The sequence below is a fragment of the Hoplias malabaricus genome, chromosome 16 (assembly GCF_029633855.1).
Source record: "Hoplias malabaricus isolate fHopMal1 chromosome 16, fHopMal1.hap1, whole genome shotgun sequence".
Lineage (NCBI taxonomy): Eukaryota > Metazoa > Chordata > Actinopteri > Characiformes > Erythrinidae > Hoplias > Hoplias malabaricus.
The window spans coordinates 1,964,899-1,983,249 of record NC_089815.1 but is presented as its reverse complement, the minus strand read 5'-3'; the positions used below and the strand labels follow the sequence as shown (position 1 = coordinate 1,983,249).

The 18,351-nt window shown below is 37.9% G+C and overlaps 2 protein-coding genes across 3 annotated transcripts in view; one reads left to right on the top strand and one right to left on the bottom strand.

Moving 5' to 3' along the window:
• Positions 1–1,513: 1,513 nt before the first annotated feature.
• LOC136672039 (mucin-5B-like) lies at positions 1,514–16,954 on the bottom strand. The gene is made up of 27 exons (XM_066647976.1): positions 16,876–16,954; positions 16,528–16,581; positions 15,045–15,306; positions 14,481–14,595; positions 14,088–14,178; positions 13,367–13,473; positions 12,598–12,811; positions 12,248–12,376; positions 11,823–11,940; positions 11,551–11,689; positions 11,160–11,270; positions 10,667–10,736; positions 10,349–10,486; positions 9,923–10,087; positions 9,237–9,331; positions 8,632–8,758; positions 8,258–8,510; positions 7,679–7,731; positions 6,366–6,466; positions 5,715–5,866; positions 5,202–5,340; positions 4,898–5,008; positions 4,422–4,601; positions 3,876–4,115; positions 3,478–3,634; positions 2,875–3,003; positions 1,514–1,689 (listed from the first exon to the last, which is right to left on the bottom strand). Exons 1-27 carry the CDS (start codon positions 16,952–16,954, stop codon positions 1,514–1,516), a joined length of 3,705 nt encoding a protein of 1,234 aa, XP_066504073.1.
• Positions 11,928–18,351, top strand: part of LOC136671492 (AP-2 complex subunit alpha-2) — a 38,522-nt gene continuing 32,098 nt past the window's right edge. The window contains exons 1-2 of one of the 2 annotated variants that reach the window (XM_066647183.1): positions 11,928–12,828; positions 16,701–17,007. The gene's annotated coding sequence lies outside the window, so the exon portion shown is untranslated. Of the gene's footprint in view, positions 12,829–16,130; positions 16,595–16,700; positions 17,008–18,351 lie in introns of those variants that run through there. The other variant, XM_066647184.1, reaches the window with a different exon arrangement.

Here is an 18,351-nt window from a genome sequence, read left to right as displayed (position 1 = left end):
ATTTGTGACATTTCTTCTATGGTGAAGTTAGTTTTACAACAGAAACATTTGTGTTTGACACAAACATACGATTTCTGTTAGTGACACAGAAATACACATAATTATTTCAAAAGCAGAACACGATGGACATTAAAAGCCCTAATATTTATAGGGACTGAGACAAGTGTTACGTGTTTAACTCTCTACAAGAACTTGCTGTAGATCTAATTGGTGGAAAAAACATTTTCACATACAGTTCTTTGACAAAGCATAGCACCGACCTGTCGTGGAGAAGTTGAAGATGGTTATTGGAGAGGTTGTTGTTGTTGTTGTTGTTGTTGTTGTTGGAATTATGGGGCATGGATACATATTCCTCTCAGTTGTCCCGTTTTCTCCACAGACAGCTGTCATACAGTGTCCATGTCCGTCCGTGGTATTGTAGATGGTGGTGTTATAGTGATATGTTTTCCCGTCATATGTGCATGTACAAGCTGCAGAGCCAAAGGTGAAAATATTAACACATCTATTTAAACATTGCTTTTAAAAGTAATATATTAATAAATATATACTTTTATTGGTGTCTTTCACAATAACCCATGGCATTGTAAATAATAATAAAAATGTAAAAATCCATAAAACAGCTCTGCATGGCAACATTTCGAAACACCAGGGTTATGGAAGGAATTAAACAGTAAGAGACATAATAAGAAAGAGAAAACACCAACATAAAATTGACATGGTACACTGATAAAATATGTCTGGAGGAGTGATATAACCTTCCATCTTGTTGATGTACAAAATATTTCAATTCAAATTCAAATAATTCAGTTTGATTGATGTAAGAATATTATTTTAAACCTTTCTAGACATCATAAACTTGTTTTGTGTATGAAATCAATTTATCCTTTTTAAGATGATCTTATTAGACAAATACTCAAAACAAGTTAAATGAACATGAATAATAATTCGGTAATATATTTATAGTAAATTTACAGTGAGGAATTATATATAAACTAGATTTAAGCCGATTATACTTTGCATGATTAGTTTTATGGAGTGTATACAGGAAGTTCAACAAGTGGGAAGTTTAATTTGAACACATATCTCTTCTTACCTGTGTTATCTTTTTGGCAGCTGATTTTCATAGACTGGCAAGAGCTTTATTGAAACAAAACAAAAAAAAAATTAATTATGTTATGTAAATATGTGCAGTAAATATCAGGAAAATCACCTTCTCACTAAATTAGTCAAGATACATTTCTCATTTTAAGATATTTGAAATAGTAAGAGTATTAGGCATGTTTCAGTGTTGCTTTTTGCTTGTTTTACGTGATGTAAACCACTCTGATATTTTATCATATAACTTTAATTTAATTTAATTTAATTTAATTTAATTTAAGTGATTTTGCTTTCTTGAAGATATTATGTTATCTGCTAATGGAATGAGACACTTCCACTTAAAACAAATCAAATTATCTAGAAATATGCAGAATAATCTTAAAATATAGTGTATATGACTAGATTTAAGATGATTTCAGGTGTATCCAGTGTAAGTGTACCATGTCTGGCAGTTTTCTGTGGAGGGAACATTCTCCCCGTTGCTATAGTGTCTCCCTTCTTTATCGTAGCATCCACAGTTTTCCTGCTTCACACACTTCATTGTGTCCTCATCAAAGTAAGGCTGGTCTGGTGGACATTTTGGATAACAGCCTAAACAGGCAAACATTGAATTAATAACTTCTTAAAACCTTCTATAATATTCTCACTTTTCAAGACTCTTAGACTTCATTTGTAATACACTTAATCTCACACTCAAAAATAAACTCTTATTAAGTGAAATCCTCTAAACAAAATCAATGTGTTGATTTCTGATAATGAGATTATTGTATATATGACTTATTTCTACATCCATCCATCCATTATCTGTAACCGCTTATCCAATTTAGGGTCGCGGGGGGTCCAGACTCTACCTGGAATCATCGGGCGCAAGGCAGGAATACACCCTGGAGGGGACGCCAGTCCTTCACAGGGCAACACAGACACACACACATTCACTCACACACTCACACCTACGGACACTTTCGAGTCGCCAATCCACCTGCAACGTGTGTTTTTGGACTGTGGGAGGAAACCGGAGCACCCGGAGGAAACCCACGCGGACACGGGGAGAACACACCAACTCCTCACAGACAGTCACCCGGAGCGAGAATCGAACCCACAACCTCCAGGTCCCTGGAGCTGTGTTTATTTCCAAATAGTTTTATTTAATTTAAGTGATTTTATCTTCATCATTGGCAGAAAAATGTGCATTTTTAAGCATTGTCTCATGATAAAACAAAAATATGTCTCAATGGATAAAACACTTTCATGAGATAAAACTCACAAAACATCTAAAGCAGAAGTTGAAAAATTTGTAAGTTGTAATAAATTGTAATATCCCAACAATAATTTCATCATAAGAAAAATATTAGACGTATTGAATTAATCTAAGATGATTTAGCTGTTTTTTTTGCAGTGAACATAGATTCAGATAAGAGTCCTAAGCTGAAAAAATGTACAATGGAGATACAGACAATAATCAGATTTAACTGAAAACTATTCTTTTAAAGATTGATAGGAACAATTCGGTTTAGATTCTTTTCCGAAGTGACTATTTATAATTTAAAGCACAGTTAAACATGAGATAATTGATCAAACTGCTTTGTCATCCCTGAAAGAAACCAGCTGATGCTTCATAGAGCGTTTTCCCCCAACATGGAGGTGGTCATGTTTTAAAATAGGTTTGGAACAGAATTTCTGACACATCCAGGCCTGTTTTATAAAAAAAAAGTGCTTCTTTAAGTGCTTGTATTCCTTCTCTTGAACCGTTATCTGATCTGGAAATGAAGAGTCTACCTTCCAGGGGTGGAATCTGAATGGGGCATTTCTCAGTAGGGTTTCTGCAGGTCTTCATACAGGGTGCGCCACAGGGTTTATAGTGCCATTCACACTCTCCAGGAGGGTTGTAGTAATCACAGAAAAGTGCTGCAAGAATAAACAGATTTAAAATAAAGATTTTACAGTGGATTTACTGTTTTAATGGCCGTTTTATCCGTTGTTTCATCAGATGCATCATGCTATATTATACTGCAAAAATGATTAAGTAAAATCATGTTAAATCTACTCAACACAGTTAGTATTTCTCATTTTCAGGTGGTTGTCTTTATATTACGTGTTCATTTCATTCAGAGAAAATGTTTTATTTCAATGGCAAATAAAGCAAAATTATTTGTATCTTTACTTGAAACAATTCAAATGATTTTCCAGTGGATAAAATCACTAATAACTAACATCAGAATACTAGAAATAGGGTGAAATATTTTGTTACATTTTTATACCAATCCCATAATGAGGGGCGTACTGAACATAGTGACTAGATTTAAGATGGTCTCAGTTACTGAGGCATCGTTTTTTGCAGTGTGTGTGATCCACAAAGCTGAAATGAAGTCAGTCACTCACGGCAGATATTAGGCGTTCTCCACTGGACACAGGTTCCTCCCTCATTACATGCTTCTGCATATGCAGCCACAGCTGTGCAGAAACACTCACAGTCTCCACCCGTATCACACGCACATGCATCCCACACACAGGCTTCATAATACGGAGAAGGATCCACCTGAAGAAAGAGAAATCAGCAGAGGCCTTCCATTTTACTGCAGTTACTTAGTAGTCTTTGTGTCGGTACTTAACTGTTTTACTGAACAAAACAAACAGAATCCCTTAAAAACTTTGTAGAAGTAAGACAAAGAAAAATTTTATATTATTCTTAAAACAATCTGGTAATTAGAAATATTAAATGTATTCACTTGATTTAAGATTCCATTTCATAGTAAACTATGATTTTTATCTCTGTTCACCTGAGAGTGGCAGGATGAGAAAATTTCACCCATGATGATGCTGCACTGTTTCTGAGCCCAGGCTTGTCTGTAAGGGTTAAAGACGCAGGGGTTGATGATGGAGAAGGCATCAGGACAGCTGGATGAATCTTTCCAGCTGTTTCCGAAGTCCAGAGCACTGTTCACCACTCCCTGGTTCCTCAAAGTGAAGTCGTTCTTATCATTGCCGTCATAATTTCCACAAAGTCCACAAACAGCACCCTGTTATAAAGGATCAGATTAGCTTCAGACGTCACTGCACTGCAGGAAATCTAGTAACGGGTTCAAATCTAGTGAACCAGTTTGTGCTACATAGAGCGGGTCCCACACGTGGAGGGTTCATATTTAAGAGAAGTTTGACACCTCTGGATGTTTTCTGGTCTGATACATTCAGGTCATTAGGTGTCATCGTCGTTATGTGAGGAAGAATCCGTGATAAGAAAATGACAGACTGTTTGTTTGAGATTTTTTAACATTTTGGGGTCAAAGGATTTTGTTACAGCGGTGAAACTAGGTGCACATCCTCACCTTGTATTCTGGACTGAGTTTGAGGAAAATGCTGGTCTTTCTGTCCCACATAAGAATGAGGCCGTTGTTAGCCTCGACCACTAGGTAGATTCCCATTACTCGGATCTCGTAGGGAATCTCCTCACCCAGATCTCTTTGGACAACTTGATAATTTCCATCTGTCAGTATCAGCTCATTGCTCTAAAAGATGAAGATCATGTTTTTCATTAATACTTCCTTGCTAATAAAACACGGTACACAACTATCCCTCTCAATGCAACTCTACTTCTCTTATTCTGCATTACACCTCCAGAAATACTTTACATTTAATAAAATGATTGATGTCATTCATGCTTTCCCACCTCATATGTAAATATTAATCCCTTATTTTGTAATTTCATTGGCTGTTTATTTGTTTTTGTACATTCCAAAAAGTACTGAATTTTATTATGATTTTTATTGTTGAAAGAAGTAATAGTGTGTTATCAAGGCCTCACCCCCAAGAAGACTTTAATGGCCTTAGAGCAGGTTGCTCCAGTTGTTCCACAAGGAACATTTTCAGTGATGACCCTGAAGGTGGCGCTGGTGTTATCATGTTCACAGTGATCCTAATAAATCACAGAAAAAGTGAATGCTTTCAGTTTAATCATCAAGTCATTACAACACGCTGAAAAATAGCTCTTCTTATATCAAATTAGTATTTAACTTACAGTATCTGCCTTTGTGGTAATAATATTCTATACTAATTAATATTAGACATACTGACTTGATTTAAAGTGTCTCCACTGAATGTGTACATACCCTGACCAGTGTGTATTCACAGTCTCCATCGAAGGTGTATCTTTTTCCATCAAAAGTGATGTAGTGTCCATCCCCATAAGCCGTGCAGGTGCCATGGCACAGGTCTGTAGTACACTGCCACTTCCTGTCTTTACACGTGCTGTATTTAATAAAAACAAAATAGTATGGGCATTAATAAATTCATTCTGTTTCATTTATAAAAATGAAAAATGATGTGCTTCGAGGAGTGACTGAAGACTACAGAATATAAATGAGGGTATACAGCGTAAACCTGGGAGATATATCTAGCGGTTCTCATTTTAAGATTGTTGTACTATTATTATAAGATTATTTCACCAATTTCCACACAGTTTTAAGAGATTTGGAAGAATGATCTCTTAATGAGAAATGTTAGGTATGCAGACTGTGTTTAAAGTGATTTCAAATTTTTCCCAGAAACAGACATTCAGCCGCTACATACAGAACAGATATTAACATCTGAATGTAAATATCTCAATGTGGAGAAATGTTTACCAGGTGTTACAGTCCACTTTGATGGAGTCTCCTGGCTGGTGAAGAACCCCGTTGTGAACACAAGGGCACAGATCCTCTTCGATGCAGCCTCCGTTTCCATCAGAAACGAGTCCGGAGGGACACACACAGCCGGAGATACACTCGGTACTGATCTGTTGGGGAACACATAATTATAATGTAAGAAATTCATTTAATTTAAACTTGTTTTTGAGTGCATTTATTATGGAGAAAATATATTATGAGCAGAGACATTACAAAACAGAGCAAAGACATGGGTGAATGAATAACACAATTGATTAAAACGGGCAAAAATTAGAGCAGACAATCGAAAAAGACAAAGGAACAGGTGCTGAGAACACTGCTGTGGGGGGTTATGGAGTTTTGACCAGAGCAGGTCACAGATACTAAGAACCAGAACTGTGTTCCACTGTGGAGAAGTTGGGGAGTATTTCCCAATTCAAAAACACTGACATGTAAAACTTGTGGCCAGTGACGTAAACCAATTTCTCTAGAAGTAAAAGCATTTATAAATAGGTTGAATAAATGTGTAATAATCAAACAACACAAAAAATATTAGAGATTTTTACTAGATTTATAAACATTTTTTTTGGAGCAGTTCTCATCTGTCTTTACACTCAGGAAATAACTTACACAGATCATGTCCAGGTTGTTGCAGCTTTTCTGACACTCGGAGCCGATGGACCCCAGAGCAGATTCGGAACAGTTCAGGAACACCATCGGAGAGGAGCAGGCTGAGACAGAAAGGTGAGAGCGATCTTGGTAACAATGTCCAAAACAACCAGATTTCACCATGTACTGTCTCAATGAGTCCAGTTTTGACTGGAATTAGCTTTGCAAGATCAGGTATAAGAAACAGATATATTCATATTAAAATATATACAAATATATTACGTGTAGTAAACACTTTTACACTGCAGTAAATGTTTTCTTAGTCAATGAAATCATAGCTTGAATATAGCCAACATATCTAACGTTCCTCATTATGAGATCACTCCCATGTTAAACCTTTTCTACACTTGTATGTGATTTTATTCATTAAATGTTACTCCATATTAACATTATTTTTGAAATCCGTTAAATGATCAAACTGTCCAAAATCACTTAAAACAAGTATAAAATATTATTACAGTAATCTCATGATGGAAAATATTGGTGAAACTGATTAGACTCTCAGTGGAGGTTCACAAATTTGACTTTTCCACTTCCTGATAGTACTTTCAGTTCTCTCTTAGCTTTGTGTATTTATGACTCCTATATTTACCTGGACACACATGATGTACTTGTGGTAATTGCTTTAATAGCAGAGTCATATGTCACACACTATATATATTATCCCTCACTGAGAACTCTGTGGGTTCTTTGTCTATTGGGATCCTGTCTATTGTAGTAAAAGTACTAGGTTTCTGTTTGTATTAGATTTTTGTCTTTCTTTATGAATCCAAAAATAAACCTGTGGCACCGTCACGGCATCCAGGATGTTTACATCATTTTTAGCAAACGATAAGTGCGAGAAATATATATATATATATATATATATATATATATATATATATATATATATATATATATATATATATATATATATATATATATATATATATATGTGTGTCTGTGTGTGTGTGTGTGTGTGTGTGTGTGTATGTGTGTGTGTGTATGTGTGTGTGTTATATATTTTTACACTCAGTAAATCAAAAGGCCCTGTTCAGGAATAATTCTCTATTTAATCCCAGGTAATGGATATAAATGAATTTTAAGGACACCAGACGCTTGATTTAATACATAAATTGGGGGGATATGTTTAATTCGGTGTATGTGAATGTGTAAAATAAATAATACACATAAAGGAAAAGCAGATCAGAGAAAGCAGATTTTTTATACTCTTCTTATTGTTAAATAATGGGAATGTATTGTAAATAACTGATGTTTAATTGAAGAGCACTCACTTGGGTTGTCAGTGGAGTGTCCGATGCAGCTGAGTTGGCCGTTCTTACAGGTGCTGAAACACAAGGCCATGAATTCTTTACTGAGCACATCACTTAATGTTTTGTTGTTTTGTTGGACAATAGTTTTCCTTTGTGATAATAATAAGAATCACAACAATTTGTTTGTGTAAAAATATGAAATCTCTTTGAAATCTCATCGATTTCTCATTATGAGATTGTTGTAGGCATATTGGATTATTATTCAACTATTTCTGAATTGAGTGGCTACTCAATCTACTCAAAATCTACTGTTTTGAGTGGCTTTACTCAGAGAAAGTGATTCATTCCATTTGCGAAATTGGATAATTTGATGTTTAAAAAAAGAAAAATGATGCTTGAAACCAGTAAAATGGTCTGCCAGTTGAATAAAACACTTCCACTGGTTAAAATTATTTAAAACAAGCAGAAAACATTTGCACATAGGGTCAATCCACTTTAATAATATTCTTAAAACTCTCTCTTAATGTGAAATATTAAATACACTTATTCAATTTAAGATATATATATTATAGGTTATATTTGTGAGTAAACAAGGAGTACCACATGGTGCCGTCTTTGCTGATGACCTCTCCAGGAGGAAACACTGATCCTTTGAAGTAACAGGAGCATTTTGCGGGAGGGACACACTTTCCTTCTTCATCCAGAAACGTTCCCGGGGCACACACACATCCATCCACGGGTTCAAAGGTCACGGCACATGTGAAGTCGGGGTCACTGTGGCAGCGGCATGACATTGTGCTGTTCTCAACATCGTAAGAGTAAACCATGGTGCTGGGACACCAGCTGTATCTACCTGTAAACAAATTTTAAAAACAGTTTATCTTAAATATTCTTACATTACAACACTCTCACTTTCAGGAATAATGTTCAAAAGGACTAGATCTAAGATGTTTTCACACTGAAAGGCCACTCACTGCAGACTTCGTTCCTCCAGCCCTGGAGAATGATCCCTTTAGCAGCGCAGGCGTGGGCGTAAGAGGAAAGTGCGGCACACATGCAGCCCTCAGTGTTCTCACAGTTACACGAGTCATAAATGCAGTTCTGATTAAAAGAAAACAAAAATAAAATAGGGATAGAGCACAAATCCTTAAACGTATGGACGCTGCAGTGAAAACGTTAAATCTAGTCGATTAATTTTGTTTGTTATAAGAATGTGATAAGAATTGTAAACACGTTTCTAAATATTTATATTTGTTTTAATTTGATTTCATTCAGAAAAAAGTGTGCTATTCCATTGGCAGGTGGTTTGGCTTTTGTCAAGAAATAATACCTGAAACACGACTAATAATCTGCTTAAATAATATATAATACAGCTTTTTGTATAAAATATTTAAATAATCATGAAATGTACTAAATATAATACAATTAAACAAAATTGATGTAGTGAATATGTCAGATGTTTTCACACAACAAGAGATCATTGTTTACGCTCTGGTATGTTGTGCACAAAAAGAAAATTATATAAAAGCTAAAAATGATGATTAAAAATACAGATAGACGTGACTAAACACTGAAATACCTTCTGATAAAGATCTGGGCTGATCACACTGTGGCACGGAGCGAAGACTCCATTAGGGTTCGAGAGCAGAGAGCACCATTTCTGAGCGTATTTCTCTAGAAAACACAAGATGAAGGAAATAAATGTAGAGATTCAAGGATTAATTGTAGAACAAGTTTGTCACGAGCAGTGTGACAGTAACAGAGCGTGCAGCAATAAGCTTGTGTGCAAATGTAATAATGTGAGAGCGATGATTGCCTGAAAGACTAATTACAACTTTAACGACTGCACTGTTGGTTGTTATACTCCACAGTATTTAAAGTTTCTAACCCAACAATGCAGAGCTCATAAACTGGTCTTAAGCAACTCTTCTGAGAAATGAAAAAGACCAAGCCCAGTAGGCACCAGATCAACTGTGACAATGATCAGGATGAAGTGCTTACAGAAAATTAATGAATGAATGAATGGACTGCAGGGTGAAGCAGTTCTCTCTGAATTGTGTAAACACTAAGGTCCCACAGAAATGTACAAACAGAAGATCAGGTGATAGTCCACTCAGAGCTGAGGATGTCTAACAGCTGCAGAGTCCAACACCTCTCCAAACCCAGTATTAAATGTTACTGTATTAAACCACAGTCCAAATCTGCTCTGCTCTTCAGATGGTTCAGCCCTAGTGAAAGAACAGTTCAGATAAAGTCAATGCGTACCGTTCTCCACACTGAGAGAGCAGGGGTTCTCAAAGCTGTTCTTCACATCAGGGCACTGTACTCTGCTTTTCCAACTGTTGGCGAAGCCAACGCCTGTACCTTCCTGAGAGCCTCTCATCGTCGTGAAATCATCGCTCTGGACATCATTAAAGTTTCCACACAGTCCTGAAACAGATGTTAAAGAAGCAGTCAGTCATTTTTATCATTAAACAATAACAACTAATATTTATGTTTCTTCTATACATTTCTACTCATGAGAGGCTCTTAATTTATAAAATACTTTGGCCATATTTTAAATAGGTTTGGTATAAATCTCTTCAACATCGGCATTAAGTTTAAATAACTTTAAATAAATAACTGATTGATTATTTAGTAACAGTGGTTAGCTGAAAATGAATAAACCTGTGTTTTAAAGGTTTTACTGACCGTTTAACTGTTCCTTGAGAGTGGTGTCCACAGTGATGTAAAGCTGCATGATCGGCACCAGCTGGATCTCCATCTGAAGACCAAAGGACGTCTGCACGATGATGTAAAACGTAGTCGGCCTGAAAATGTTCACCCCCGCTACACAGAGAGGATGAGTGAATGAGTTAGAGCTATTAAACACAGTTAAACTTGGGTTTTCTATTTTAAATCAGCATTTTAAAACATTATTTTAGATTCATGGTGAGAAATGATGTATTGACGAAATTTAGATTGTTTCATTTGCTCAGATTTGTTTGCTCTTTGTTTATTATCATTCACCTGTAGAGAGCGGAAGCTGAGAGAAGATTCTGTTCACAAACAGTTTTCCATCAGGGTGGATACTGAACACCTGAAAGGTAAAGGACGCTTTTAACACAGAGTTAAATGTTTACAATTCTCTGAATATTCAAGCTTTCAAGAAAAATACAAATTACTAAATACATGATTGGGTCTAACAATGGAAATCTTAAGTGAAGTCGTCCCAAAACTAGTCCATACATCGAGTATTCCTGAGGATGCTTTAAGAAAAGTATAAGTTTGTTAACTTATTTTAAGTGATATTTATCTGGAGACATGATTTTACTTGTTCATGTTCTCGAGTTAAAAAAGATCTAGAAATAAGTGGAATAGACTTCTAATATTTTACTTATAAACTTAATACTGAGAAATATATTTATATATTAGAATAGATTTAAGATGTTGTACTTATTGAATTAATTATGCTACACAAATATGGAGCTTTTAATATTTCCAGCAGATAAAAGTCCCTTACGGTGTTTCCTCCAGCGAGAGCCAGGGTAACACCCTTCAGACACGTCTCTGTTTCAGTGAGTCCACACCGCACCAGATCCCCCACCACTGTGAAGTTCAAACCACTGGTTTCCTGTGGAAATCAATAAAGTTAACAGTAAAGGAGCTGAAACAATTTAAATGTGAATTAAAAGTGCATTCAGCCACTTTTTCCAGTGATTCTTCTTGGCTTCTTGTCCCTTAATAAACCAGTTTATGCCCCATAGGATGAGTCCTTCACTCTCTGCAAGGTGTAGCACAGAGTCTCTGACACGTCCAAGCCACTCGGCATCGGGGTACTGTCTGTTTCATACCATAAAGGACAGTCACTGCAGAAAGTGTCTGATTGCACTGAACTGAAGACTAGCACTGACCATGGTGAGGACGTAGGTGCAGTCCCCGTGGAAGTTGTAGGTTTTTCCATCAAAGGTGGAGATGTGAGAGCCTCCTAGCACAGAGCAGGTCCCAGGGCAGGTCTTATCTATGCAGCTCCACTGACCAGAGGAACACACGCTGAACAGGAGGAAACAACAGTAAGTCAGAGGGAACTCCTGAACTGAGTCGTATTAATGGCTCACGTGGAATCATTTTAAATCTCTCATTTCTGTTTTGCAGTGAGAGGTGGATAAGGATGCCACAGTCTCACCATTCTTTGCAGTTGCTGGTGATGGACTCTCCAGGCTGATAGCTGTTTCCATTGTAAACGCAGGAACACTGCTGCTGAGCAATGCAGCCTTTACCCGTCAGGTCATCAAGCACAAAACCTGGAGCATAGCATATTAATATTCAGTCATTTAGAGTGATAAATAACGGGCATATAGGAGTGATTTTGTTCACTGACAACTGGCAGTTTGATTTGTAGCTGTGATATGTAAACAGGATTGGAACTGGGTCCTGTGTTAATTTAGCTTAAATGCATACACGGCATATTCCAAGCCTTATTTAAGACAATATCTGCAGGTTTACTATCATCGCTTGTCTATTAGAAATACTAATTTATAAGGATTCTTGTGTAGGTTTGAATGTTTAGGTTAAATGTTATCAACATCATTGACACTAGTTCAGAGGTACCTTCAGGACAGAAGCAGCCATCGATGCAGTGTTCCTCACAGACGTGAGCTTGGTCCGGGTTTGAGCAGGTGTTAATGCAGGGACTTCCACATTCGTCGTACACCATGTTTGGGTACGGACAGGATTTAGCTGCAGAACACAGTAAGATCATATGAAAGTCAGAGGAGGAAGTTGAAGTACAACTGTTTTGTGCTTGAGTTAAAGTTGATGCAGTGTTTTCTGTAAAGTGCAATTCACATTAAGTGAAGAAGCAGATTGTTTTGTCATCCCTGAATGTTTATGAAATGTTTATGCTCCACAGAGTGGGTTCCCAGGTTCGTGTGTGTGTGTGTGGTGTGTATAAAACTCACAGCAGAATTGTTCAGATCTCCACGGAGCAGGTTTCCCGCCGGCGTGAACACACTGCCGTGAGAACTCAGAGATGGTGCTGCAGAGACAGAAGGTGCTGGAGTTTGTGCACTGGCACATGTCTTCCTCACAGGCTTTCACAAACGAGTCCAGAGGCACCAGGTCTTTACAGCTGTTGAAAAATGGTCCAGAGAGCAGCTGCTCACACACTGACGTCTACAGAGGACACACAGGCAAGAACATCATCACAATCTTATTCGATATATGAATAAATATACATTTGGATGATACATAGGACATGACAGTGGCAGCCTGTGCATTCTGGAGAGGCTGTGTAAGGGATTTCAGAGCATTGCTGTGAGGATCTTTTGGAATTCAACCACATAAACATCAGTGAGGTCAGGTGCTGGTGATGGATGATTTGTTCTGATCACAAACTCCACTCCAGCTTGTCTCAAAGGTGATGAGCCTGTGGTAACTCTGCCCAATGCCAAGTGAGGTTTAGAGGTTTGTAAATCCCCCAGCACTGGGCTGTGAAACTGAGGAACTACGTTCTCTGGAGCGATCAAATACATTTGGCATGAGTTGGAGTTGTGTTTGTGAACACACTCCTTATTTACATCCTTCAGAAGTAAGGTCGATACTGATATAATGTGTCCGTGACACACAATACACACAACTCTGCCTCCATTCCACAAAGGCCTTGACTTTTAAAAACGAAATGAAGTGAATGTTATGAAGTATTACGTTCATTTTACAATAGGTTTGTACCATTTCTGTGCATGTGGGGTCTGTCGGAGTGGGTTCTGCAGTGCAGCTCTCAGTCGGAGCATCCATCTTCGCAAAATGACCATAATCCGATGTAGAAATATCATCACCTTTATTAAATCAATAAAAAAATACACAACAATTAATAATAATACTTCTTCTAATCAGCTTTTGGATTAAAAATGAAGGCAGCAAAACCATGTAAGTGATGTATTGGCAACTGAGACGATGGTGATATCTAATATTTCTCATTACTGAACCATTGTAAGAACATTATAAGATCATTACCTAATGTTTCTAGATATTTTATTTGTGTTAAGTAACTGTTGATCTCCACCAGTGAAAAGAAACATGTCACTTACAGGTAAATAATGTTTATAAAAACCCATATAATCTTAGAAAATACTCATAACCATAAATATAACAAACAGCAACTAGATTTAACTAAGTTTGACTTGATAATACTTCTTTTTCTCTGAGACTTTAATGTCTGTATGATATACATTGGAGGCAGCAATAGTGTGTCTCTGCCTTTTATTAAAGCCCCAAGTGCAGCTGTGTGAAGTGTAGAATGTAGTTCACAATCCATTAGAAAACCCAGTCATTCAGAGATTATTATGAATTGATAGAAAATGTAAAGGAAATGAAAGGCCTTTTAAAACATTTCTGCTGTAGAATGAGCTTCTGTTTTCGGTTTTAAATTTGATTTTATACAAACACCCACCGTTTTTGATGAACTCGTTGTAGTACTGGATTCCATTGAAGTCTCCACACAGTCCACAGGTCTTGTTTCTGTATTTTTCGTCCAGTTCAACCTGAAGAAACAGGAGAATGAAGCAGGAGTCTCAAACAAGTGCATGAGATATGGACATAAGCCATGTTTCCTTAGTTACATCATAAGATCTGGCACCAGTGATTTACATTCTCCATCTCCAGAGTAGATCTCACTGTCAGAACAACACCTCACATCTCTGTTTTTGTTCTGTTTTGATGTTCTTTGTACAGTGTTCACTTACGGTGAACCTTAAGAAAGTTGTTTCCCTTTTCTTTTAAAGCTGCTTGGTTGGAGATACAACTTAGTAGGATTCTTAGTTTATTTTTGTGACATTGCACTCACCATGAGAGAGTCCTCTCCGTTCCACAGCGCCACCAGACCCAGTTTCGCTGTGACCCTAATGTAGGTCGGGTTTCTCTCGATCAAAATTCCAGAAAAACTGTACGGCAGTGTCACCCTGCAGGGAGACGGACAGATCGGACAGTCAGAGACACACATGAGACAGTCAGAGACATCAGACAGGTCAGACAGACAGAAAGAGAAACAGTCAGACAGACAGAGGTAGTTTGTGTAAGTGTAGACGGCACTTATATGAGAGTTCTTGCCAGTGGAAAAATTTCAATCCAGTTCCGTTTTTATTTTTGTTTCTCCCCAATTTCACAATGCCGCCCATCAACACAGGCTCCCCGAGTCACACCACGCTCAAACTGCAGAGCTGCTTCCTTCCCCACTTTTCAAACGGACCCTAACACAACACAATTACCGACTTAACACGCTCGAAGGAGACCACTGACTTCCCAAATCTGTTACATTACAAAACACTACAGTGGCCTGCATCTGTACCAGGGTTAAACAGCACAAGTCTCTGGACTAAACAAATGCTGTAAACGTAAACAGTGGACTCACTCCTGGTCGTTGACGCTGACGGAGTTGTTGGTGAGCTCCACCGTGGTGCCGTCCAGTTTCATGGTGATTTTGCTGATGGTGGGTTGACCGTCCTCCACCTGCCGTCTCATCTGGATGTTAAAGTCCTCGTATCTCCCTCTGCACTCAGAGGTCAGGACGTAGTTGCAGGTGGACGGCAGCTGGAACACGTCTCCGTCAAAGGTTTTAAAATGATAGTTTCCCCACGTGCTGCAGACTTGCCCGTTATGAGCGGGACTGACACCTGTCAATCAAGAACATCACAGGGCAGGGGTTTATTATCAGGAGTTTATTCATTAGTATCTAACATGAGCTGTGAATGATTCAGTACCGACATTAAGTATTCAGCATCCGTTCAGTGATTTCTATGAATTATTCAGTAGCTGGTATAAATGATTTAATAGCTACTATTGTTTATTCATTAACCACTGTGTGTTTTTTGTATCTAAGATTGATTATTCAGTATTGATTACAAATTACTTGTAACTACTATTAATTACAGATTGTTTTGTGCCAGAAGCCATTAGAAATTATTCAGTGTCAACTGTGAGCATCATCAAGGGTTTGTGAGGATTTATTGTGTATCTGCCAAGTGTCATAAGATTTTTAATGTTATTTAAAACGTACTCAAGTTAAATGAACACATTTGTATGTGCTTAGGTGTTTAGAACTTAGACTATATTTATATTATTCCTTATTTCTCCTTCCTCCTTGATACCAGGTCTAATCTAGTGATCGGTATCAATTATTGGTTCTGATATCAGCATACACTTCATACACTTCTCTTTATATATATATATATATGTGTGTACATTTAAACATTGCATATCCTGCTTTAAAAAGCCAGTGGAAATTCATTGATATTATACATTTAATTTACTATTGATATTACACTGTTAATATAGGATGATAATGTACAGGAGGTCCTCAGGTTACGTAAGTCCCGAGTTACGATGTTTTGTGGTTACGACTCTTCTCCCATTCACTGTATAAAGCCTTGTTTCGACGTAAGTGGTTGTGCGTAACGTGAACTTCGTGTGTGGTATGCGCGGCGGAAGAATACGCGGTTACGCGGCTCGGGACCGAGGAGGATAGGTGTGAGGATAGGATCAGTGCTTACAGTATGTTATTTACGTACAGTATGGACATATGTACTGGCTTACACCGAAAATCGGTTTATGACGCGACGTAGGAACAGAACAACGACGTAAGTTGAGGACCCCCTGTACTTGATTATTTTAAAACTCTGTAATCTGCTAAAAGAAGCACCTGATGTTTTACTGGAATGTGTAATTCCATAAAATATTGGAAATGTAGCTTTCTGTCTACACCACTTTACACAACTCCCATTCTGATCTAAAACCAGCAGAGATTTAAATGAGCCTTCTGCTATTATCCTGCTACAGTAGCATGATTGCAGTGTAATTCATGGAGTGACTGTGTGCCTGAGGATGCTGATATTCACCTGAGGTCATGGTTATTTTGGTCATTGAAGGAATGATGTTGACTGGTCCATTTGCTGTGGGAACAATGTAAGAAAAGACGCATGAAACCACAAGTTAACATCCTGTCCATTTTCAGTTAATACTTTTCCAGTGGTGCCTATTGTTCATTAATCATCTGATTTTTTCACAAAAGAAGGAGCAGAACTGGAAGAACAGGACACAGCCCCGCGATGGTCAAACAACTCGGTCCTATAGCGCCTTCAAGAAGTGGCTCCAGGGAAAAGAAAGAAGATTTTTACGGTAGTCAGATCCTTAAAGAAAAAACAATCCGGAGCTTTTGGTTCTGTTGGAGAGACTCAGTGTCCTACCTGTCTGTGTGGAGCTTAATCCAATGGCTAGAATCGTCCATCTCAGCATCCAAGCCAGAACGGTTCCGTGCGTCCCCATCCTGGCCCTGCGGTTCGGCTAGAGGCCAGCAGTAGTTTGACTAAGGCTCTGAGGTGAGCGCTAGCCTTTATAAGACCTTCTATTGTCTGAGGGCCAAGGAGGGGCCGAGCCTAGCTCTTTACCAAACACTTCAGCCACACGTTCATCCCAATATTATCAGTTACTTCACGAACACTAACGAGACCTGAGTTCGTTAAAATACTGTTCAACTCAAAATTTCACCACTTTCCTGTGATATGATCAGAACACTTCATCATTATTTAACAGTTAAAAAGTGTATTAAAACAACCGTGGCTAATCCAGAATTCTTTTATACATATCAATATTCATCTGCTTGCTATTGCTGATGATTTGTAGGATGTTTATTACTTTCTGAAACCATTTATTAAACTTAGTATAACATGGTTCCAATCTGAAATATTTATTACTGAGCTTTATTTTTTCTTCACAGATTTTTAAATTGGCATTTGAAGTCATTAAGACGTAACATTCCCTTGTCTATTATATATTAGCGCTATTTATTGACCACAATCAGTGTGTAATTGTTGTATTGTCACAGAGGCCTGGACCGGTCAGTCGTCCCGCTGGTCATTATTTAACCACATTTTTATTTGTGCAATAAAGCATTTCTGCATTCTTACATTCCTTAATATGGAGCACTCATTCAGAAAGCGTTCCCATGGCATTTGGCTGGGTGTTTACTCGATGGTTTTATCGTTTTGACTCATAGCGCATACGCACACTCTCCCGCAGGCGTGGACCCGTCCGAAAATTAATCGCCAGTTATGTCCCTTTCCCTTTTGTTCGTCTTATCTTTCTGACAGCACATTTAAACAAAGGCATTAAAATCCACTGAGTCAAAATGAATAGAAACCCTTTGTGTGCTTTAGCTCTGTGGCACACAAACGTATGCTCTGTATCGGAGCTGTCATTGTGTTCATACCCACCCTTTAGATTGGACACTGTGTACATACACTAGACGAGTAGAAGTCTGTGTTCACTCGCTCCTTCAACATCTCCTCTGACATGAAGGGCATCAATCAGGTGCGTGTTCCTCTTCGCTGCATTAACAGCCTCTTTTAAACTGTGCTGGAACAAAGTTGTGAGGATTTGATTGAATTCTGCCCTGATGACAGTGAGCGAGGACAGGAGCGTGTGTTGGACGATTAGTGCTGGGTCACAGACACCGCTCCAATTTGTCCCAACAGTACATTAAAAAACACACAAAAAAGAAAAGAAATTTGAAATTATAAATGCTTTTATTGACATTGCACTTTGTGCCCAAGCATTTAGCCCGTGCATTGCAGTGAAAACGCACACACCCTAGTGTATTATCAGCAGTGAATACACACACCCAGATAGGCGGGCATCCAGGGAGCAGTTGGGTGCTGTTGGAG